The sequence below is a fragment of the Emys orbicularis genome, chromosome 4 (genome assembly GCF_028017835.1).
Source record: "Emys orbicularis isolate rEmyOrb1 chromosome 4, rEmyOrb1.hap1, whole genome shotgun sequence".
Lineage (NCBI taxonomy): Eukaryota > Metazoa > Chordata > Testudines > Emydidae > Emys > Emys orbicularis.
In genome coordinates this window covers 140,042,214-140,066,184 of record NC_088686.1, presented here as the reverse complement: position 1 = coordinate 140,066,184, position 23,971 = coordinate 140,042,214, and the positions used below count along the sequence as shown (strand labels likewise).

The 23,971-nt window shown below is 52.1% G+C and overlaps 1 protein-coding gene across 6 annotated transcripts in view; it reads right to left on the bottom strand.

The window, feature by feature from the left end:
- FOXP4 (forkhead box P4) overlaps positions 1-23,971 on the bottom strand; it is an 88,680-nt gene that overhangs the window by 12,170 nt on the left and 52,539 nt on the right. For 3 of the 6 annotated variants that reach the window (XM_065404199.1, XM_065404200.1, XM_065404202.1), the window contains 8 exons: positions 19,541-19,688; positions 18,197-18,401; positions 17,665-17,769; positions 11,524-11,611; positions 8,298-8,381; positions 6,457-6,658; positions 6,286-6,362; positions 4,850-4,951 (listed from right to left, as the gene is read on the bottom strand). In XM_065404199.1, coding sequence (XP_065260271.1) covers positions 4,850-4,951; positions 6,286-6,362; positions 6,457-6,658; positions 8,298-8,381; positions 11,524-11,611; positions 17,665-17,769; positions 18,197-18,401; positions 19,541-19,688 — 1,011 coding nt within the window. Of the gene's footprint in view, positions 1-4,849; positions 4,952-6,285; positions 6,363-6,456; positions 6,659-8,263; positions 8,382-11,523; positions 11,612-17,664; positions 17,770-18,196; positions 18,402-19,540; positions 19,692-23,971 lie in introns of all 6 variants that reach the window. The other 3 variants (XM_065404201.1, XM_065404203.1, XM_065404198.1) reach the window with 2 other exon arrangements.

The window sequence follows — 23,971 nt, the reverse complement described above, 5'->3', positions numbered from 1 at the left end:
TGCACTGCCTTCTTTGCCCCTGAGGGAAGGCAGTAGTGCATCATGGGAGAGGCAGTTCAACTAGGGACCCTGGCCTATAGAGGAGAATGGGGGCATGAGACATTTGAACTACAAATCCCATGAGATGCTGTGGTGGCATTTCAGAATCAAAAAATTTTTTTCCAATGAAAAGTCAAAATTTTCCAGAGAGGAAAAAAAAAACATTGTGATAAGCTCTAGTCATAAACCATGGTTATAAGTGACTTATTGAGCTGTTGAAATCTATAATAATTGATTAAAACATCTAGCAATCATTTATTAGACCTTCAGGAATGCATCATTAGTATAAAAAGTGTGATCCTAAAAGATGTTATTTGAATCACAGATAAAGATATTTCTTTTAAGTTTTATATTCACAGTGCCCCTCTAAGTGCTTTGATCCATGTTACTTTGAGTTAAAGCGAGTTGAATTTTGTTGTATTACAAATTGATACACACCAGGGAAAAAACGCTGGCCTGGCAGGTGGATGGAGTAGATGCCACTTAATAGATATTTTTCTGTCTCTGTCATCTCAGATTTTATAAATTCCTAAACAAACAAGACTGGAAATCTTTCCCAAGCTCACATTTTGTCCTCAAACAGATCAGCTATTCACCTCTGTCTGTGGCTGGAGCTCAGAGCAATTAGGAGTGAATTGTCAGCCTCAACGCTTTCCAAGGTGCTCTGCAGCAAGGCGGTACTGCGCTGGGAGCTGGCATCAGCGGGAAATGGGGAGCCCTTACTGATCTCACCACAGTGGAGTTTCTAAAGAACAGTAACAGAGAACTTGAAAACCAAAGCGACAGCTCCTCATGTTGATTGTGAGTGAGTGCTTGTGCTACCGCAACATGAACAAGTCTCTCTTAGTAATTTTTCCCATTATGGCAGTGCCTAGATGCTTCAAATTGAGACTGGGGTCCCATTTTGCTGGGCGCTGCAACCACACATAGTACAGGACATGTGAGGGTCTCTCCAGATCTAGACCAGACCCTACCCCGGACACCTCCCAGTTGAAACAGACACGACAGATGAAGAATGGGTTATTAAACCCGTTTTACAGATGAGGAACTGGGGCCCAAACTGATTACCTCACATGGCCAAAGTCACACGGAGTCTGTGTCAGAGCTGGGAACTGCACCCAGTTCTCCTGAATCCCCGTCCAGTGCTTTAACCATTGGACCATCCGTTTTCTTATACCCTTGAACAGCTTCCTATACAAACCACCACTAGCCAGCTGTACAACCAGCAGCAAACTATTCATTATAAGAGGCACATGCCAACTAAGGGTGAGTGAACTGGATTGGCTAAAATAAGAAGCCTCTCCCCCCACCAGCCGAACCCTCTTTTGAGCTTTAATATTCCCACCCCCTACGCTCTCAGCAGCCCTGAACTTCTGAGCTCCAGAGCTGGAAGCAATGAAAGCTGCAAGAGAGACAGTTCTGATGGGACTTCTGAGCCAGTGGGAAGTACCAACCTCAGCCCAAGAACCACCTATTTGAGCGATTCCCCGCCTGGTGTCATTCAAGGCTGGGATAATTCACCCATACTTCTGGGCACTGCCCTGAAACAAACTTTCTAAGCTTTGCACTAATCGAGGTCCGCTTAAGGCCATGCTGTCCAGGGCACAGAGAAGCCAGCTTGGTGACTTGCTCACGCCCGCTTGCATTGGCGTAGGATGCCATTAGGAGCATTTGACTTGGGTTGTAAATTCTTTGGGGCAGAGACTGTCCTTGTTACACAGTGCCTAGCGCAGTGAAGTCCTGGTACAAATAATACAAGGGAGCAATGGTAATAATAAAAGCAACCCAAAAGAGGATGAGGACCATCGGTGGGGGAAGGAGCAGAGAAGGATCAAGCCATAAAGGGCGAGGGGGGTGGATGGGTGAAAACCAAAAGAGCCACAGCCCTGAACATGGAGGTTCGCTAGGCTTTTGAGGCTTGTGCAGGGAGGTCTTCCAGCACCCAAAGCTCCCCAGCACTTTACTCATGCCTAGTATTGCTAGTGCCTGTGATGTGACTACCCCCACCGGCCCGGGGGTCAGGTCCACTGAGAGGAATGCTGCTGCAGAGAACAGGAGACCTGGGTCCCATTCCCGGCTCTGCCGCTGACCTGCTGCGTGACCTCGGCCAAGTCACTTCTTCCCCTCTCTGTGCCTCTGTCTCCCCCCGTCGTATTCAGATTGTAAACTCTTTGGGGGTAGGGGCTGCTTCTCACTACGGCTATGTACAGCACCAAGCACAAGGAGGCTCTGATTTAGCCGGGGTCTCGAAGCACAACCGCAAGACACATGATAAAGAACAGTCTGGAGCTTGCAGGTGAGTCAAGGATTCCAGACTCCATTGGAGACAATTCCCTTCAGTTTATCCCCCTCTGCCTCTTCCTCTCAGTTCAGTTAATAGGCAGCCGGCTGGGCTGAGCTCTTATCAGGGTTTGAGGCTACACAATGACTCTGGCTTCCCGTCTGAGGGAGTGATTGTATCAAGGTCTGCCTGTGACACGGTGGAATTATGTCATGTCTGGAAGATGCGATGGGGGTGGGAGGTGAGGGGGGCGCTGACTGAAAAGCAGCGGTGTCCAGCAGCAGGAATGCGACCCCTGCCCCTTCCCCACTGGAGATGGTGCTCCCCCAGCCCTTCCCTGCAGCCCCCCCGTGAGGGTCTCTCCAGATCTAGACCAGAACCGTTGAATGGAAAAGGCGCCAAGAAGCACTGGAGCCTGAATAATGGAGGGGAGGTGTACAGTGAACCGCAGGCCCAAGGGGCCAACTTCAGGCCTGGGGTAAGTGGGTGCAAATTTACTGACTTCCCAGGGTTAATCCTGCATGCACCTGGAAGCTCAGGTTTTGGGCGCTCTAGGCTTCTATGGAGACTCGACTTCCATGGCACGTAGAGATCACAGCCCCATTGCCCTGCCTGGGGAACCCTGTCTCGTCTTGGTGCCATGAATCCCAACAAACGGGGAGGGGAGGCTGAGCAGGACTCCATTGTGCAAGGCACTGTACGTACACAGTAAGAGACAGCCCCTCCGCCCCAAAGAACTTACAGTCTGAACAGGGTGGGAAAGAAGAAGGACTGGTAGCCTCACTTGACAGAGGGGACACTGAGGCAGAGAGAGATGAAGCAACTTGCACAAGGTCCCGGAGCCAGTCTGTGGCAGAGCCGCGAGCTGAAGCCAGGTCTCCAGAGCCCCACGCTGGTGCCTGATCCGTAAAACCATCCTTTCTCTCTCAGAACAAGCCCGTTTCACCCGCTTCTTTGCCAAGGTGAAAGACAGGCGGCAGCCAGCTCACACAGAACCTCATCCCCTCAGATGAGAATCGGTACACTAGCAAGAGCCATGGTGGCGCTGGAGACTTCTACAGCTTGGCTGAGGCGTCTTTATTTGCAGCGAGACACCAGCCCCTGGGTTATCATTAACCTTATTTTCTATTTCTAGAGTCTAACTTTTTTCCCTTTAAAAAAAAAAAAAAAAGATACCCTTCTTCTGTACCCAAGACGTACAGGTTTAGCTCGAGACCTAATTCCTGAGCCTTTTTGAGGGAGCTGCTCGCTCCTGCACGATGCCCTGGGAGGACTGAACAGCCCCTACCTGAGAGCGCAAACCCTAGCGAGCGGCCATTCACCTCCAACCTTCCCTGGAGTTTGAGGACACATGGGGGGGAGGGGCAGAGATAAATGCTTAGAAAAAAGAAGGGTTTGATTTTGCAGCGGAACCGAGCACTCGGGGCTCCCGCTGATTTCATTAAGAACTACAGGTGCTCAAACCCCCTGGGGATCAGTTTGTCACTGCTCAAGATGCTACAGAGCGAGGCATTACAGGAAGCCCTAAGACAGACAGAGAGGTAAGTTAGGTGCTCGCACACTAGCTGCTCTGTAACCCCCTTCGGAAACCCCGCAATCTGCCACCCCAATCCCATAATCCTCCCCTTTCCCCCCCCAGGGGGCACCCTGGCACACACCATCCAGCGGCCCACAAAACAGGTGTAGTTCAACAGAATTCTGTCTTTATACAAGGCCAGACGATGAAAAGCCAACTCTGCCAGCTGCCCAGTTGAGCCCACCTCTCTGGCACGTAGGGTGTTTGCCTGCATGATGGATGCACGGGGGTGACGCACGGCTGGGAAGTCCTGCAGGGTGGTTTTGCCCTGTAACACGGGCGAGCAGACACTTGGAAATGGGAAGTTCTCTATTAACCCGGGGGAACAAGGGGACATTTCCTCCTGTGCACCACTTACATCCTAGGGCTTCAGAGGGACCCCGTGGCTCACAGGCCTCACGCTGTGAGGAGAATTGTGCCCATCCCGAGTCATGCTCTGACTGCTCAGGGAAACGTAACACCATCCTTCCACTCACTCCTGCCACCCCCCGGCGCTTGTCTCAGACCGACGGACCTGTCTGTGTCGTGGCTTTAAATGGCGCCGTCAGGCAATGCATCAAGGTTGTGAGAATGCCACCAACGGTCACTCACGAGGCAACGGGACAACATTATCAGACAGTGATTCGCTGGGGACGGAGCAACTCAGGGACAGCTCAAGGCCCTTCTCGGATGTACGGCTCAGCTAAAATCTGCAGCAAATCACCGCTTCCCCCCCACAACCCCATATTCCAATGTCGAGAAGCCACCAAAGTACCACCTCAATAGGCGGGAGTCAGAGGGAAAAGTACCTCTCCTGGATGCATACATAGCTGCCCTACGTAGCTGTGATCTGGAGCCCACCTCTAATGAAAGCCACCCCGGCAGCAGACCCTGCCATGTACTGCCAGTGCCCCGAGCGAGTTCTGCAGCTGATGGAGAGGAGGTGAAGAATGAAATCCCAGGCGGGGCTTTACCTTCCAGGTGGCGGTGTTCCTCCTGAAGTAGGCAAACATCCGCGTGAACCAGTTGTAGATTTCATTCAACGTTAGCTGCCTGTCTGGGGTCTCCAGGATAGCCTGGAATTCAGAGGGGGGGAGGGGGGGAACCCAAACCAATTACTTATAAAGCATCAATCCCAAGAGCCTGTATCACTGATCGCGCCTGCCAACCATGATGGGCGAGCTGCAGAAGAGTCAGAGGTTCTGTCTGGATCACGAAGGGGCTCACCCATAGATGTCAAAGCACACAAGCCTTGCTATTCGGGTGCAGAGGGAGCGTCTTGCCCCGGGGCATGCAGCAGTTCAGTGGTGGTCTCCTGACTCCCAGCCCAGTGCCTTACCCACTGGACCGTGCTGCCAAAAGGTTGCATGCGCCGAACCAACTATCTAACTCCAGAGAAAGCTCAGCTAATCTTGCTGTCCAAAGAGGAGTTAAACGGAGTTGGAGTGGCAGAAATCACCCTTCCAAACGAACCTTGTCTGTGTCAGGCATGGGCTTTTGAAGACCCCTCCTCCCCCCTCCCCCCCCAGCCAAAGAGCGAACAATAGGAGTGCTCCGATTTGCATTTCTTCATAAGTATATTTGCATATGCAAATCAAAGGCTCACACATTTGATCCGTGGGGCTGGAGGGGTTGAGAGAGGCTGACGGAGTGGCACAGACTATACCCAACGCCCCAGCGCCTGTCCTTGGGTTTGCTCCATGGCGCCTGTGCTCCACCCAAATGGCCAGACAGCACAGAGCCACTGGCAGGGATGCTGAGTCCCTCTATGCCCCGTCTCGCCTGGATTTTAAGGTGATGGCTGATGACCTTGGAGACTGGGGTTCCCCAATTATCCACAGAGCAAATATAGCACAGGCAAGGCCGGCCTCCCCTCCAACACTGCATCAGGATAGATCAACACTATGGATGAAGAGGGGATCTCCACCTTCATGGACCAGTTCTTGGGCCTCTCTGATGAGACTCACAGTAAAAGGGGACAACCAGTGTCCAGTGGTGTTGGTGAGGCAGATGCCCACCCACTGGGAACCCACTTCGCAGAGGCAGGTCTTTAAATGCACCGTCATCATTTTTGTGAAATAAATACGACTATGGACAACTTACACAACTGAAGTGCCTTTTCCCTGAGGATCTCCAAGTCAGCTGCACATAACCAGAGCAATGGAGCTACACCCGTTTACACCAGCCAAGGATCTGGCCCCTAAGGAATTAACCCTCTCCGTGCTTCCCTGTGGAGTTGTTATCCTGATTTGCTAACTAGGGCCCCGGAGATCACAAAGCGAGTCGGTGGCAGAGCTGGAGATGGAACCCGGAGTCTGGCCTCCCAGTTCTCAGTTCTAATCACAAACAGCCTACCGCATCGGGACATAGCTGACTTCACAGCCCCCCGGAGCCGGAGGGCGTTCCTCACCTGCCGGATGAGTGAGGCATACGTGAAGGGCGGCCGGACGTCTGTGTTTTTGTAAAACTCGTGATTCTGTGCAAGCTCTGGAGAGGGGGAGAGAGAGAGAGAATATGAAGGAACCGAATCTAGTAACTCATACCACATGAGCATCAACGACCCACCCACCGCCGCTCTTACCTGAAGATATTGGGGGGCAGAATTTTTCGGGGTTTCTCCTGCGAATGGCCCCCATGGTCTGTAAGGTGGAGGAGCTGATGACGGATGGGCCCTGCCGCAAGGGAGTGATGGGGGCGGTGGCGGAGGTGGGGGGATGAGGTAAGCCATCTGGAAAGGTATCTGAAGTGCTCTTGGAGAGGGTGGCGCTTGAGACCAGGTTCAGCTGCACAGACATGGGCGGAAGAAATTGAGAGCAGTTGGGAACGGATGTGGAGATGGTCTTAGGTAGGGAGAGTGATTCGGTTCCATGCTGTGAGACACGGGAGAGCGCACAGGGCCCTCTGACCCAGGGGGATGGGCATTAAAGGAGGATCTCATGGATCAAACCAGCTGCAGGAAAACTCTGCTATCAACACATTACAGCTCCAAGTGGGCCTGACCCAGCTCCCATTGCAGTCACTGGAAAGGCCCCCACGGGCTTCAGTGCAACTTGGATCCAGCCCCGAGCGTCTTAATCCCGAAGCACTTTGCAAGCCGACATACCAACTATACACAGGGACCACTTCGCCCCCTGCCGAAATTTAGCCAGCTCTGGGATGAGACTGTGGGCAGCTGCTGAACAGGACAGGAAGTGAAGCATTATGCGCAGGAAGATAGCTCAGTGGTTTGAGCATTGGCCTACTAAACCCAGGGTTGTGAGTTCAATCCTTGAGGGGGACACTTAGGGATCTGGGGCAAAATCAGTACTTGGTCCTGCTAGTGAAGGCAGGGGGCTGGACTCGATGACCTTTCAGGGTCCCTTCCAGCTCTATGAGATCGGTATATCTCCATATAGTATTATTATTATTATAGAATCCTGCCTCTCACTGAAACAGCAGGTGGAATTCAGGAGTAATCACCCCAACGTTGTCGGCGTCAAGCCCTTGGAGTTACAGCTCACCTTAGAGAGGGCACTGCTAGAACATCACACGGGGGCAACTCAAGAGGAAACCTGACACCTGAATCATCAGGACTTACTCTCTGCAGCACACAGGGGTTCCTTAGGGGTGTCTGCCCCAGGTACTGCCCAGGCCCTTGTGAGAGCTGAGCTAGGAGCTGGCGAGGGATCAGGTACTGAGATTTTAAGGGCACTGCGTATGGTTTGCAGGGGATAGGTGCAATGATCCCGATTTCTGGCCTGGAATTTTGCTCAGTGAGCTCTTTACAGGGACAGGGGAGGAGGCACTGATGGGGATACATTTGCTCACGCCCCGAGCCAGGTTCACTACTGAACAGGAGCAGAAGGACCTGGGGATGCAGAGAAAAGCCGTGAAGATATGGGGAGAGCAGGCGACCGACAGAGAGAGAGAGAAAGGCCACCCTTCCAATGAATAAACTCCTTCAGGACGACAGGGTGATGGCACCAAGCAGGAGGGAGCAGGCTGGGGGGAGGCGAGCATTCCCCGGAGACTCCTTAACACAGAGGACGTCAGCACCTGGGCTTTTCATGAGCCATGCCCTGCTAAAGCATTGGATGTCTAGTAAGGGGAGCAACATGGACCAGAGCCAAGCCCAGACCTCTAGGGCGGAGATAACCAGACGCGGATCACTCGGGGACGCCATAACCGGGCTTGAGACACTGAGTATGTTGGTGACCTTGCCCAGCTTGGATTGCCAATGCGGCCGTAACAGGGATATGGTCTGCACACCTTGGCTCAAACCTCTGGGCGAAGCGAGAGAGGAAAGTGGCGATAAGACATTGGGAATGGGCTTTGGAAGAGCTGGACGGGGATGGGCGGACAGATTGGACAAGGATGGAGGCACCGAGGAGGAGGAAACTCGAGGGGACGAGCGGCAGATGGGGAAGGCAGGCTGGTGCTTACAGGTTGACTGAAAGGCTTCGGCTCCGAAGGTCTCATATGGAGGTGGGCCATCATTGCCTGGAGACGCTCGCTTTCTTTCGCCAGCTGTGGGGCGAAGTAGGAGGGAAGAGGTTACTTGTTGCTGCAGGGTAACTCCCAGGGCTGTCTAGCACCCAGCTTCCCAGGGAGTGCTCGCTGAAACGCGCTTCTGCTGCAAGCTTCCTTAAGCTCCTCTCTCATCCCTTGCTTGGCCCCCATGTGCCTGGCACTGTCTGGCCAACGTTCTCTGAGTGCCGCTATGTGACAGACCAGGGTTATTCTCTTCCGTCCCCGGGCCTTCCTTCCTCTCCCGTGGTGAGAGGCTGCCGGTGCTGTGGTCTAACCCCCCCCCCCCCCACTAGCATCTTCCCAGTAACATCGAACGTTCCTGAAAGCCGTGCACTTGTCCATGGGATTGCTTCTCTGGCCCGCTAAAGAGCTGCCTTTTCCTATTGGGGAGGAAGACCTGGACATGTGCTGACGGCTGCTGGGGTGTCTGCCTGCCATGCCCACGCCTCTGGCTGTACAGGCATTGCTCTATGTGCTGGGATGAAAAATCTATTGCAAAACAGAATAATTCCATGCCTCTATAGATGTAGATCCATCCACACCTCCCTTCTCCCATCCATCCACCATCCCCTCCCACCCCCCAATCTCCTTCCCTTCTCCCACTCCTCTGTTCTCTGGTGCCGTCTCTCTATGCTTCCCAGGTGGCTGTCACTCTGCTCTGTATTCATTCCGCCCTCCTCCATCGGAGGACCTGGTCCACTTCTCCCCATTCATCTTCTCGCTCTCTCCTTCCCATCATCAGCCTCTCCTGTCCACCCCCTCTGTTCCCTACCAGTGAGCCTGTATTTCCCCTGCCCACTGTCGGCGCATCAGATCCTACCTCTCTATACCCCCTCACCACACTCCTTCCCATTTTCCCTTACCTACCCACCCACCCACCCATCCGCCCACTTGTGCAACATTGCTTTAATTGTGTGTGTTTGTTTCTCAGAGTGCGGGGAAGGGTGAAATATTCGTTGTGGCACCAGGAGAGATTTTGAGCTGTGGAGAGGCAATGGGACCTGACACCATCTCTCTTCGTGTCACCTTCCCTTTCCGCCTCATCCCCTCAAACTTTGGGCCCCGCTTGCAATCCAGGAGACACCCAAAGAGGCTGCCTCCCTCCTCCCACTGGCCCCCGCCCCTGCGGATGCGGCTCCTTCGCTGGGAGTGGAGCAGGAAGCCAGGCGAGGAAGGAGTTAAAAGCAGCAGCCGGAGTAGAGTTGGCTGGAAGTTTGAGCGGCTGCGACGCTCTCGCGCTGTCGTGGCTCTCATTAGAGCTGACAGATCTCCCCTCCTGATGCAGACACTCTCTCCACCGACACAGCGGGAGCTCCGTGCTGAAAACTTTATAATTGGTAGCTCTGATGGCAGCTTCTCCTCTTCGCGCACAGAGCTTTCTGCTATCCCTTCAGGTCCCCCCCCCCCAAGTTCCAGTAATTGCTTTCAACCTCTTGCTTTAGTGAGCATTTGGGAACAGGATGGAATCACACGGTTTGACTCAGGCGGCTTTAGAATCTCAACTTCACTTTCCAACCAGTGCTCCTGGGAGTTTTTTTCTCTAATTTTTTTTTAAATGTCCACCCCTTTCCCTCCCTCGTCCCCTCCCCGCCATCAGCTTCATCCTACCTTGCTTTAACTCCTGCCAGAGGCTGCCAGCACTCTGCATTACACCAGCTGGCCCCCCCTCGAGCACAGCCTCCTCTGCCACCTCCTCCCCCCATGCCCCAGCACACGTGTGATCTAGCAGCCAAGGCAACCTGGGTAACAAGAGTACCCCCGGAGTCAGTCACACAAGCTCCAGGGCTGGTATTTCCCAGGAAAGGGCAGGCAGAGAAGTCCATGGGAGGAACTGTAAATAAAAAGACAACGTGCGTGCACCCCCCTCCCTGTGCAATGGATACACACGTGTCACACGGCACTACAGTTCCTATGCACGGTCACACGCACCAGGCATCTTTGCATTCAGCACGTGCGCGAGAGATGTGGAGACAGTCGCCTATGCGCCGTATGTCCGTCATTAAAATACTCAGCATGGGCAGTGCTCATAGATTATCTCCTCCTCTCACCCAGGCGGCACCACCCTGTCCCTTTACCCAAGCTTGCCTGCGCTAGCGAGAGCCTTCTGCAGCTGCCGCTCTCAACAGCCACCCTGGCTCTCTCTTGCCTTGAATCTCTATCGCTTCGCAAACCTCAGCGGAAAGCCTAAATTTCTTCTGAATCACTCTCTTTTGTTAACTAATTACACGAAGCACTTCTGGGGGGGAGACAGCTCGTATGAAATGCACAGGATAAATCAAGGGCAAGATTTCCAAAAACAGGGGCCTGACGGTGAGCTCCGAAGTCGGCATTCGGGCACATAATACACGGCCTGATATTTGGCAGTGCTGAGCATCCACCAGCTCTCCTGGCTTCAAGAGGACTAGGATTTGGCTCTAGAGTTGGCTACAGAATATTGCACGTCCCATGGGTTGCAACCATTACACAACATTCATGTACACATAGTGCCATAGATAGCAACACAAAAAACACACACAACACACTGGTTACACTGTGCCAGTGTCAAACCCCCACATCCTATGGAAGCAAATGCACAGTACATGCGGCGTTCTGGCTGAAATTTTCAGAGGAGCCTGCAGAAATCAGGTGCCCATCTTCCACTGAATTTCCCCTTGAAATACCCAGCCTCCATTTCTTACGTTGGTTACAACGGTAGTCTCTCTTTTTTGATCTAGCCATTCAATGTGTTGTTTCATATGTACATGAATGTGTGATCTACCACGGTTTGAGTGGTTGGTTGCCCACCCACCCGCACTTGGGTTTGGGACAGGACCCCTTATCCTTAAGATAGATGGGTGACTGCATGGCAAAATGTGCACTTAATTTACAGGTGCAATTGGCAACTATTTTTCTGCCTATATAAGACTGCAAATTGTTGTAGCTAAGGCCCAGGTGAGCAGATCTAGGAGGTCTGACAATAATTTGTCAAACATCACGTTTCCTGGCTTTCTAAGTCACAACCCCAAATATTGAGACTGTCCCTATAAAATCAGGACATCTGGTCACCCTAGACCCTGCTATTCCCTCCCGATGAAGAACAGCTGGCAAGTAAAGAGTTTGACTCCACACCACCCTTCAAGTCTCTTTGGTTTGCACCTACCTGTATTTCCAGCTGCTGCACCACTTGCATTTGAACTCGACACTGGGCCGTGCTTCGGTCATCAAGTGCGTGTTCCGTATTGAGGTGTCTAGACAGAGAAGAACGGATTTTAGATTGACAGTTCCCAGAGCCCACCATGAAACACAGGGCCTTCTACCGGCCCATGTCCACACCTACCTATGGCCTGCAAGCACCTCTTATCTGTATTACAGGAGCAACGGAGGCCCCAATCTGCTAGTTACATTACATGGCAGTCCCTGCCCTGATGAGTTTGCAATTTAAACAGATAATACAAAGCATGGGAGGGGAAACTGAGCCACAGAGTGGCAACGTGATTTGGCCAAGGTCACACAGCAGGTAACTGGCAGAGCCGAGAAGAGCTGGTCTTCTACCTCCCAGGCCAGTGCCCTACCCTCTGGACTACACAGTCTCTCAGCCCCTTCCCCAACAGCACTTGGATCGCCTCAGCTGTAGTTTGCCACAGGGAGTCCATTGAAATACAAAACAAACAGCTGGTACCTGTGGAGGGTGAGCCTGCAAGCCAAGCCCCAGGGGAGGTCTGAGTATGGTACAACAGTTGGCTCCTTAAGCTCAGCTGGAAAATCCCATTTCCAGGATGTACCTGGTAAGACTGACTGCACCCAAGGAGCAGGTTTCCAGGCAGACACAGGCAGCATCGTAGGGATTCATTTGCATCCCATGAGAGACTCCCCAAAGGCAGGAGGTGGCATTTATGAGGTGCTCCGCATCCTAGACTCTCAGTGCCTCACAAACATTCATGCATGAAGCCTTTCAAACGCCCTCCCCCAGGCAGGTAAATATGATCAGCTCCATTTTACAGATGGGGAAACAGAGACCAAGGAGGGGATGGAGCCAGGTCAGCGGCAGAGCTCGGACTAGAACCCAGGGTCCCATACCTTACCCACAAGGCCCTCCCCTTCCTCTCTCTGCAATCAAAACAATAACCTCATGGCCACCTTCGGCAGCGAAGCCTTCTCCTTACAAAGTTAGGGCCTTGCTGGGACACGTGTACGACCTCAAAATGGCCCGTGCTTACTTTCACGGAAGAACATACGGCATCAGTCTTAGTCATGATTCCAGGTTGAGTGCTCCCTGCCTGCGAGGAACTCTGCTCGCTCAACCACATGGAGGTCCCAGCCACGAGCATGGACCGGGATGTCAGGACAGACAGAGAAATCCCCAGGTCTGGAACCCAGGGAGAGTGGAGATAGCTCAGTGAGAGGTGCCGGGCTGTGGACTCTCGCTGGAATAGGGGGATGCCTTGCCCTTCCCTGCCTCTCAGACTAGCATCGCCCTCCAGCCAGGAATCAATCCTGCCCCACACAGGTCTGTGCCGTCTCCCCTCCAGGCCCCATCTCGCTAAACCACGGGCGCTCAAAGCATGGCCTTCTGAGCTTGACAATGCAGCACAAGTCCTGCCTCTCCCTGCAACCGCGGCACACGAGGAAAGCTCGCTCAGGGCGCTGGTGAGTGCCGAACGAGCAGGGATAATTCTCCGCCAGGGTGAATTCAAGGTGCAAGAAAACATTAGGGCTGCATTACGTTTTGATGTTTTAAATACACCTGCCCCGATGGTGCTGTCTAAAGCAGCCCTAGGTCTTGCAAACGGGGGGAACCCTCGTTTCAGACTCAGCCGCAGGTGAGGGGATTTGGGAAAGAAACACAACGGGCGGATCCCCGTCAGTCCCACTAACTAAATGAGCACAGAGCGCGAGCCTCCCGAGCCCCGTGCGGCGAGCGCTCCGCACTGTCAGCGGCCTGCCATCGGTGTCCCCTCTCCCCTTTTTCTGAGCTCTGTGGCCCCCTCTTTTCCCATCACCTCGAGCCGTGCCGCTTGACAGATCCCTGCTATCAAACTTCTCCCTCTAATGTCAACCAGAGCCATGCAACAAAACAGCAGAGAGCCTTTGTTCCTGGATGCTGCGGTGTCGGGAAACCGAGCTCCCTGGGCCAGGGGCAGCTGCTGCTGACCTGCCGAGAGCAATATCCAAGCTAGAGTCCGCGTGTCCCATGCTCCCCAGTCACGCTATGCTGAACTCTCCCCATTCGTCCCCCTTTGATCTCTCTCTCTCCAGTCCCCCTGCTCAGTCAGTTCCATCCCTTACTCTTGCCCTTCCACCTGGTCTGGATCTTCCCTCTGCTCCCATCACACACGGTACAAATGGGGCGGGATCCTTAGATGGTGTCAAGCCAGCCTAGCTCAATGGGCTTACTGGAACCAGCTGAGGATCTGGCCCACAGTCACCCGAGTGCCAACTCGCAGTGTAATTGTCCTGCTGCTGTAATGTGACTCAAGAGGGCAAGTGAGGGGAAAATCCTCCTCTCCAGTGTCTGGGATTTTACTTTACATCGGGGATGTTTGGCATCTCCTTTATCGTTCCATGACTTTTTAAAGTCTCTTTAGGGGCAGGTCAATCAGATCAGAAATAAATAAGTCACCTGGCCTCACACTGATCTTCACCGAATTAGCATTTGACCCCCCTCCACACTGCTTTCCATCTACGGCGGTGTGGCCCAATGGACAGGACACTACACCAGGTCTCGAGACATGGTTTCTATTCCCTCGTCTGCCACTGACTTGCTGCGTAACCTTGGGCAAATCCCTGCATCTCTCCGTGCACCAGTTTCTGTAAATCAGCGCAATGATACTGACCTGTGTTGTAAGAGCTAGAGATGAAAACGCTCCGTAAGAGCTAAATATTATTATTAGAATCCTCCAAAGCCTTTACAGACATGAATTAATTTAGTTTCCACTCTCCATCCCCAGGAAGTAGGTATCAGGGAAACTGAGGCACAGGGAGGGGAAGTAGCTGCTCGGGCTCACACGGGAGAGTCCACGACAGCGCCAGGAATAGTTTTATAGGCTATAAAGCCAGAAGAGACCATTGCGATCACCTAGTCTGATCTCCTGTATAACACAGGCCATACAACTTCCCTGACTTAACCCAGCAGATGTTTTAGGAAAATAGCCAGTCTTGGTTTGCAAATTGCCAGTGATGGATTCTCCATCACAACCCCGGGGAAGTTATAAAAACGAAGTCAGGCTCCCAAGTGCTGTGTTCTAACCAGCAGGTGATTTTCCCTCAGAAGCCACCGTAAATCTCCTCAAGGATCGTATGTATGTGCAGCTAACGGTATTTCATTTCTCTTGACTTCCGCACCATCCCTTCTGTTTGGAACTTCCCGCATGCTGTGCCAAGCAACCTCCCTGTCTTCAAAGCCATTTAAAACTCACTTCTTCCAGGAAGTCTTGCTACAATAATCCACCATGCGGGTTTGGATGGTTGAACCCTCTCCACTTTCCAAGATACACAGATTTGGAAAAGGTGGTTCAACAGGAGCTCTATGGGCCCATGTCGCATTATGGGCTAGATTTTCACATCAGTGAGGTGTGTAGTCTCATGGCAAAATGCACGTCTAATTTACAGGTGTAATTACCAGACACACAAATCAGGTAATTGTATGTGCCAGTGACATTTGCGAGTGCAACCATAGTAACCATGCAAGCAAATTAGTCGTGAATTGCGAGCACACAATGCATGCCTAACTTGTTAGAAAATCTGGCCCTGGACTGTCTATGTCTGATTTAGGTTGTACGCTCCCAGGTGTAAAGGCAATGCCTCTATCCATGATGGAACCAAACATACTACTGGTGTGCAAATGATGGTCATTTTGGTGACTCGGCTTGCAACCAGGACTGGGGACAAAATACAGAGATACCATGGGAGAAGTTGTCCAGATGGGATCTACCCATCAATCAGCAGCAGGAGGTACCAGGATTCTCACTGAAAAACCTGTTTATGGGAGATTTCCAGCCCTATCTTGCAAAAACAAGATGTTGGGGACAAGCTTCCAGACTTGCATCTGAACTAACCCGACACAATGTTTGAGTTTCTTTCATCACTACTACCTATCTAGCTGGAGATGGACTAGGGGTCTTTACTCCTTGCTCCTCTGCATGGTGGGACTAAGACATGGGTACTTCTGCGAAGAATAAGCTGTCAAGAGTTTTGGCATTCTCTGCCGAAGGAGGAAAGTATAAAATTGGGGCGGGGGGTGGGCGTGGGGGTCTTATCTGGAAAGTGCTTTCATTCTTTCATCTCAGTGTCAGAAAGTTTCATTCTTCCTTCCTGTGCCCAGGGGTGGAGTTCCTCAAACTGCTCCAGCATGTATAAGAAGCCCAATAACTTGGTTAACTCTTTGCTAGAGGTGGGTACAAATTGGCCCTGTGGATTCAGATGCACCCAGAATTCAAGCTGGTTGAAACATTTCAAATTTAAAAATGGAGACAAATTTTTTACAAACATCTTGGCAAAAATTCTTCCCTCTCTTTTAACTGTCTCTACCCAAAACATTGGAGAAGCTCAGGATTCAGACTGGTACTTCACAGATGGTGCCCCGCTCTGCACGAGTCAAGCCAAAACCAGCGATCCAAACACTGCTGAGCTTCTGATCTAGTTTCAGTGCTAGTGGGTTGGGCCCATCCCTGCTTGCAATCCACTTGTGAGGTCAGTTAAGTATTAGACCCATTGTACAGATGGGAAAACTGAGGTGCAGAGGCGAAATCTTACCTAAGGTCAGGCAACAAGCCAGAGGCAGAGAAGGGAATTGAACCCAGGAGTCCTGAGTCACCAAGCCCCTTGCTCTAACCACTAGGTGGCACCCCTCTCTGGCTCCTCTGCCTTCCTTACTTCATTAGCTGCAGCAAGGCATCGTCTTGCAATAGCACAATGCCCCCTGTCCTCTCCTCCTGGCTCTTTTCTTTGAATAAAGATACTTTCCCCTTCTTAACCCATCTCCCCACATGCACAGTGGTCACTCTTCCCTACCCCCCAACTGAGCCTGCCTTGGTATTCACTGCAGCTGGCACCTGTTCCACCCTCTGGTACTCCCTCCCTGAACAAAGTGGGGAGGCAGACAGGCACATGGCTGGCGAGATCAGCTGACGCGCTGTTTGTAAAACAAAAGTCTTTCAGACACAAATAGACATACACACGCACAGTGCATCTCTGCCCCAACTCCCCCAACATTCCCTTCAGTGCAGAGAGGGGGAAAGGAAAAAAAAAAAAAAAAAAAGGGAAAGAAAACCCGTCAGTTTCTTCTGATGTCTTTGCTAAAAATCCCGGCTACAAAGAGATCTAATTGCAAATGAACTAATTAAGTAAACCTCTGACGAAGCGTGAAAACAATTTGTTTGACCCTGACGCTAGCGGAGGGCTCTTAGACAGCGGAGTTAATCAGTCAGTGACAGAGCCCACAAGCGGTGTCAGCAGGCTGCCGCGCTGCCATCTGTTTCTTTCTCTTCTCTCTTGCGCGCTCTCTCTCTCTCTCTCTTCCCCCCTTACAGAGAGTGAGCTGCTAACTTTCCTCGTTTGTCTTCTCTTGCCCTCCCCCCACCCACGTCCTGTGATTTCTCTAGGTCTCTTACAGTCTCTTCTCCTCTAGCATACCCTCCCCCCATCCCTCTCACATGCCCCTGAATGTACAGACTAACCTCCTTGTTATGGGATGGGGTGGGCCCCCAATTTGGCTATTACGCTTGAATCTACAGTCCACCTACTGGCTGAATTGAAGAGTTTCCAACTCCAAGACAGGGAGTGCTAGCACCCCCCGGTACAGATGGGGAACTTGGGCACAGAGACACGAAGGCCCAGAGTTTCCAAAAAGTGATGAGTGATTTTGGGGGCTCAATCTGAGACCTCCCTCCCCCTCAAAGGGGCCTGACTTTCAGGCAGTGCTGAGTCCTCTGGAAATCAAACCCCTGCAAGGTGCTAAGCTGGGTGCCCAAAAAAATCACTAGCCACTTGTGGAAAAGTCAATTTTTTAAGGCCACACCTGTAGCCTCTGAAGAGAGGATGAGTTCCGCCTAACCCCGGACAGTTGGAAGTCATGGCTTTTCTGACCTACCTCTACTGCCCTCAGCCCAAGGTGCAGGTGCAAGGACCACCCCCTCCCGCTTCTGCCCAAAGCAGTACTGAAGTGCAGGGTGCTAGCGACGGGTAGGGTCTGGATGGCCCCTGAGCGCAGGGCAACTTGCAAACCACCACACTGGCTGCACAACCTGGGGGAGCCAGGAATGAAACGACAGCCCCGGAGAGACACAGTAGGGGAGCGACCTACTTGACAAACTGTCCCAAGTCCTCACAGAGGGTTTCGCAACCAGGCCACTTGCATTCTCCGTGTCCGTACAGAGGGTGGGAGCCGGGGTTCTCTTCATGAGAAGAGCTGCTGAGAGAGAGAGAGAGAGAGAGAGAGAGAGAGAGAGTGAGATGGAGGAGAAGGAACGAACAGTTACACTGGGGATCTTACACATGACAGGCTGGCTACTGCAGTTCCAAAGAAGCTTCCAGACCAGGACCACCCCAAGATATTAACACATCTCCTCGCACCTTTCAGCCAAGGCTCTCAAATGCATCAGTCAAGCCTTATGAGGCTGGTGAACATGATTACAGCTCATTTTCCAGACGGGTAAGCTGAGACGCAGAGAGGTTAAGCGACTTGCCTACGTAGCTACAGAGCCCAGCTCCCTCAATTCCTAGTCCACTGGACTATGCTGGCCCCACTCCCAATAACAAACAATGGATCCATTAGCCATCTAGCCTTTTCTTAGACCTACAGGGCAAAATAAAAGGCTGGCCCAGCTCGGTTCTACCTGTCCCTCCTTGGCGTGAGCATGGCGCTCTGTCCATTGGGGAGAGAGTGGTGGGAAATGGGAGGCGAGACCTTGGCGGCCGAAAACGAGGTAGAGTTTGAAGTGTTGGTGGTCAGGTCGAGGCCCTCTTGCTTGATGCTGTCTTCTACAGGCTGGGTAGCGGTGACCTCTTTCCAGAGCTGCTGCAGGTCCGAGGGACACACAGCTACATGCCGGACGGGGTCAAGGGAGAGAGGAAGAAAACACACGCACGGAGACATGGGTGAAGATATGGACCAGAGAACCACCGCTGACCAACAGTAACCTGCGCTGAGAAGAACCCAGCGAAAGGCAGCTTTTAGTTTAATCGAAGGGGGGTGAAGAACACCAGCCTGACAGCCTTGAAGGCCTGAGCGCTATCTAGCCATGGTAGCAACAGCAGCAACAGCTTCCCTCTTGCTGCCTCGACTAATGCCACAGAAAATTCAGTGGGTCTGGTTTGCAGGCATGAGAGGGAACCTTTCTTTCAGGCTTTGCTACACGAGGCAGCCAGACTCCCCCACAAAGTTTTGTTCCGAGCGTCGGGGTCCAATGAACCCACCGCTCAGTGGAAACGGCCCAGTTTCACCTGGCGTTCTGTCCCGCCTGCTGGAGCCGCACACTTTCAACAGGCAGCTGTAAACAGTCATTTGGCCCTGGCCCCAGGCTTGCTTCGAAAGGATCATAAAGCTCTCGGAATGAGCTGGAAGGAGTTTCCAGTGCATGACCCAAACCTGGGAGAGTCCTGAGTGAATCTGGGGGAAATCGTGCCTTGCTCTGGCCTCTGCCCTTCACCCACATGGGCCACCCCTCCACAGGCAAACAGGGCATTCATTCTCCAGGCATAAGAACTCTGCCTTCTGGGCACGCATCCCTCGTTCCCAGTGTCTGCCTGTACCACCAACCCCACACAGGAACCTCTATCAGCCAGGGCATTAAACAACAGGAACCATATACGCAAACTCAGGGCCTGATCCTGTTCCCACTGATGTTAAAGGCAAAACTCCCATCGCCTCCTTCATTGGCAGCAGGATTGGGCCCTGAACTTACAGAATATACCTCAACTGCTCCTATGCAATTTTACGGCTATTGATTCTATGAATCACTGTTACCGCTCCTGTATAGCCCATGGTTGTGCTGGAGAGAGACTGACTCAAGCAGGCCTAAAGTGCATTGAAAACCACCCAGTTGCTACTAAAAGCCTAAGAGCTCGGAGGCTGCGTTTGTAGCTGCTACGCATGGGTAACGCCCACCAGGCCGACTGGAGCGGAGGGCTCGGGCTTTAAAGGACAGAACAAGAGCGAGGAGGTTTGCCACGCGCTTTACCTTGTGGAAGGGTCTGCAGGGGAACGGTGCCTTGTCCCGGCTGAAGGCTGACCAGCCCTTGTCGCTGAAGGTTTAACAAGTGCTGCTGCTGCAGCTGTTGCATCTGCAGTAGCTGCTGTTGGAACGCCAGCTGTTTATTCCCTAATGGCTGCTAGGAGACAAAAGGAAAAAAAAAAATCAAAACATTATTTTCGACACTGCAACCGAGGCCTTGCAGGGAATAAGGGCCCCGCTGAGCAGCACGGAGTGCTGGATCCCGGCATCAGCCCTACGCCTGGTCAGCACAGACCTTTGTCCTAAATCGCTGGTCCTCGGTAGCCAGTCAGCATGTAGCCAAGACAGAGTCTTTGATCTATCGGAAGAGGAGGAGAAGGAAGAGAGGAAAAAAAAAAAAAAAAGAGGGAGGAGAGAGAGTGTGTGCTTGCTTAGAGCACGGAGCGCTCCAGCTCCATCTGTTCGATGAGTATTTCCAACGCCTGTGCATTGGGATCACACAGGGGGATAAAAAACACTACCGCTGCTTTGCACTGCTATTCGGTGGCTGGCTGAGGCTCTCCACACACCTTAGAAACATTAGCCCGTTGAGCTTCCTGCGAAGAAGGCAAAGTTATCATTAACCCTATATTACAACCACGGTTACCAGGGGTGTTTCCCAGGCTAGAAAGAGGCCAAGGTGGGTAAATAACATCCCCCTTTTACAGAGAAATAATTATTTTTACCAAATAATTAGCTATTTAAGCATCACAAGCCTGCTGTCAGGTAGTTGTTGGACAATTTGTACAGAACCTGGCACAATGGGGCCCCCTTCTTGGCTGGTGCCTACGCACTGCCGTAAAAGAGAACATATAAAAACTTGGCCTCTAGGAAATGTCCACTTAATCTTCTGGGGCGAACAGTTGGCTTATGGCCTGTAACAGGACCGTCTGTATTCCTTGCTAAACTGATTTCTCCCCCCTCCTCTTTGAGTATTTACGGTTGTAACTCTGGATAGCCTTGCTGTTCATACAAGTGTTTAACCTCTTCTTGAATCTTGCTCAGCTCACGGGTCTCCAGGCTAACTTGTGGCAATGAGTTCCACAGGCTCTGTGTGTAATTGTATTCCCTGTGCTCAATTTTTGAAGGTGCCACCTCACAGTTGCATCAAACGTTCCCGTGTTCTTGACTGATGAGACGGGGGAAATGGAGGTTCCTGATCTCCCTTCTCTATCCCATCTGTTAATACTGTATGCTATTATTTGTATTGCAGCAGTGCCTAGACGCCCCAGTCCTGGCCAAGGATCCCATGGTGCTAGGTACTGCAGAAATACAAAACAAAGGCAAGGTTCAGCTGTGCTGTAGGGTGGGCAAGCACACGCTTTATACCTGCTGTTCAGGTTGCAGTGTTCCAAGCCCCTAATCACGTGCATTGCCAGTCTTTGGTCCCCCCACCCCTTTAATTTTACACCCCGGAGAAGGAACCCAGGCCCCCAATTCCCAGCCCGCAGGTGCAGAGACCAACACAGAAAGGTAAAGCAGCTGCCTGGAAGACCACAGACTGTACTGCTCAGATAAGACACCCACCTATCAGCTGACTAACTCAGTGGTTCTCAACCTATTACCATTGTGGGCCACAAAGGCAGCTCTCTGTGTTTACATGGGCTGCATCCACACAACATATATACTACCCGTATGGCCCTGATGATGTCACATGGGCTGCAGCGGTGTGCTGGTTGAGAACCACGGCTCTAACTGGTATAACTCTGCTAGGCTGGGGCCATCTCTGGGGAGATGACAAGAAACAGAGGAGAAGTAACTAGAGGGAGAGAGGTTTGAACAGGGGAGGAGGGAAAGGGCAGCCGCTGATCTGTGGCAAGGTGGGAGAGAGGGAGTCTGTCTGTACCTGCCCACTCGCATCACAGCCATGGGCTTTGCCATAACCTTTCGAATTCTGGATTCCTTGGACCTGTTGTCAGCACACAGGCAGGTCAATGTCAGGTGTTAAGGAGGCTTTGCCTCTCTGAGGGCAGAGAAAGTTGGGAAACTTCCAGTTGCTGCTCCAGAAATCTTCTCTCACCTCAGATACACATTAACCCAAGACAGGGAGCTCCTGGAGAAGTAAAAATCCACAAGGCCTGGTCTTCACTGCACAGTTCACTCGAGCACTGCCCCTAACCTGAGTCCACACACAGATACCTCGCAATTCCTCCCCCCACCCCCCCAAAGTTGGCTGGCCCGAGGAAAAAGCTTTTTACAGTCGATGTTCTCACTTAGGTTGTAAGCTCTTTGGGGGCTTCGACCGCCTTTGTTCTGTGTTTGTACAGCGCCTAGCGCAACGGTGCCCCAGTCCATGGCTATGGCTCCTAAGCACCGAGGTAATACTGATAATAAATTATAATTATAATAAGATTGGGTGAGGATTCACAGCTTAGAGCCATTGTGAAACAGTCATCCGAACTGATCCAAACTGAACCTCTGCCCACGAAACCTGAACTAAACCCTGAGCTTCTAACCAGGAGCTGAGACACGTGGTAAATCTTGGGAGAAAAGACTCTTCCTGGAAAATTCCCAGGTAGGTGCAAGAGGTTTGGATCATTTTGGACACGACTGAGATAAACCTGGAAGCTTCTGACCGCAAGCAGGAGGGCGGTTAAACAGCATAGCTGGGAACCAGAAGCCCTGGACTCTGTCACCAGTACTCACTGTCTCTCACTGGTCAAGTCACTCACTTTGTCGTGCCTCAGTTTCCCCATCTACAACTGGGATAAGGATGTTGACTCACCTCAGTGCTGGGCTGAGGGTTAATCATTAGCATCTGCAAAGGAAGGTGAGCTTTTGGGTTTCCTTGAAGAATAGTAGGATATTTAGATCGTTGGTTCTCAATCACTGAGTCAGAGACGGACGAGACCCCGTCTTGCACATCTCCTGGCCAGGATGGTTCCCGAAGGAGAAATCAACAGGGCTTTATCCCCCAAGTCTCGGGGCTTCCCTGCGCTTGGTGACAAAGGCACAGACTATAGTGATCTCCTTTCGGAGAAAAAAACCCTTCATTTTCTAACTCCTGGGTGCCTGGGAGACAGCGCACGCTAAGGTAGCCCGCGTACTTCAAGGCAAGGCCAGGAATGCTGGGGGTGAGACAGACTCCTAGCCAGGAGACCAGGGAAGACTATCTTCACAGCAATTTGGTGGGGAAAAGATACGAGGAGAGCGGATCCCCGAAAGCCCCAAAGGAGGCAGAAGTTGCGCTCAGTGGTTGCCAGACAGTCATTCGCGTTGGGAAGAGTTTTACGGGGGTGTGAGACGCACACACACAGGCCTGGAGGGGAGGGCGGGGAGCCCAGCCCTTGCCTTTGTTACCAACGGCAGCCAGAGTTTACTTTCTCCCTTCCCCATGGGCCTTTCGGCAAGCACAGGTTCCTGCCTGTTACATCAGGCCACCTGAACACTGCCTCATTCACTCAACTTCCAGGCTGTAAAACAGAAGGAAATTGGGAGCGGATTAAGTCATTAGGATCCCCGGGGCAAATCACTTTCACCTCATAACTCAATAGGGCTCTTTATCTTTTCCATCTACCTGCTCCAGAGTCCTAGGAACCCTGGCGGGGGCAGCAGCAGCTGTGGCACCACCTCCCAGGGGCCTCCGGCATGTATATGGGCAAGAGACTCAACGCACAAAATCAGCAGGGCGAGACCACCTCTCCGCGGCACCTGTCAGCAGGGGATCTCAAAGTACTTCCGACTCTACAGCCCTGTGTAGGGCACTGGAGGATCGCACCCATTTTACAGACGGCCACACAGAGAAACGACTTGCCTGAGATCAGGGGTACGAGCTGGGAACGGAACCCAGGAGTCCTGCCTCCCAGTCTCCTGCTCTAAAAACCACAGCTGCACTGAATACTAACCTTTGCCCTTTGGGAGGGGAGGGGTCATGGCCATTTTTAGACCAGTCACACTTGGTTCCAGGTTCGAATTTAACCATGAAACTGCTGAGCTTGGTGTGTGTGTGTGTGTGTGTGTGTGTGTGTGTGTGTGTGTGTGTGTGTAAAGTCACATCAGCTTTGTCTGGCTTCAATGTCATTCAAAATTAATAATCCCGTGGGGGCTTTGGCTGATGCTTGGGCCACGTGTGCCCCAAAACGCTTCATGAATCTTGGATGGTTTCATCACTTGATGATTACTTGTTTGTGTCCTCTGAAGCACCTGGCATCGGCCATTTTTGGAAGACAGGATAGTGGGCTGGATGGGCCATTGGTCTGACCCAGTATGGCCGTTCTTATGTAGGGTTTCTAATAGCCCAGCCTCCTCCCCTGCCCAAAAATCAGGTGGGTTAGTTGCAAATACGTTATATATAGCACAAATTCTGCAAAAGACAAACAAACAAAAAAATAGCCCCCCACACCCAGCTATACCCTCTACCCCCACCCTTTTGCCCTCCAGCAAGCCACATCCCTCCAG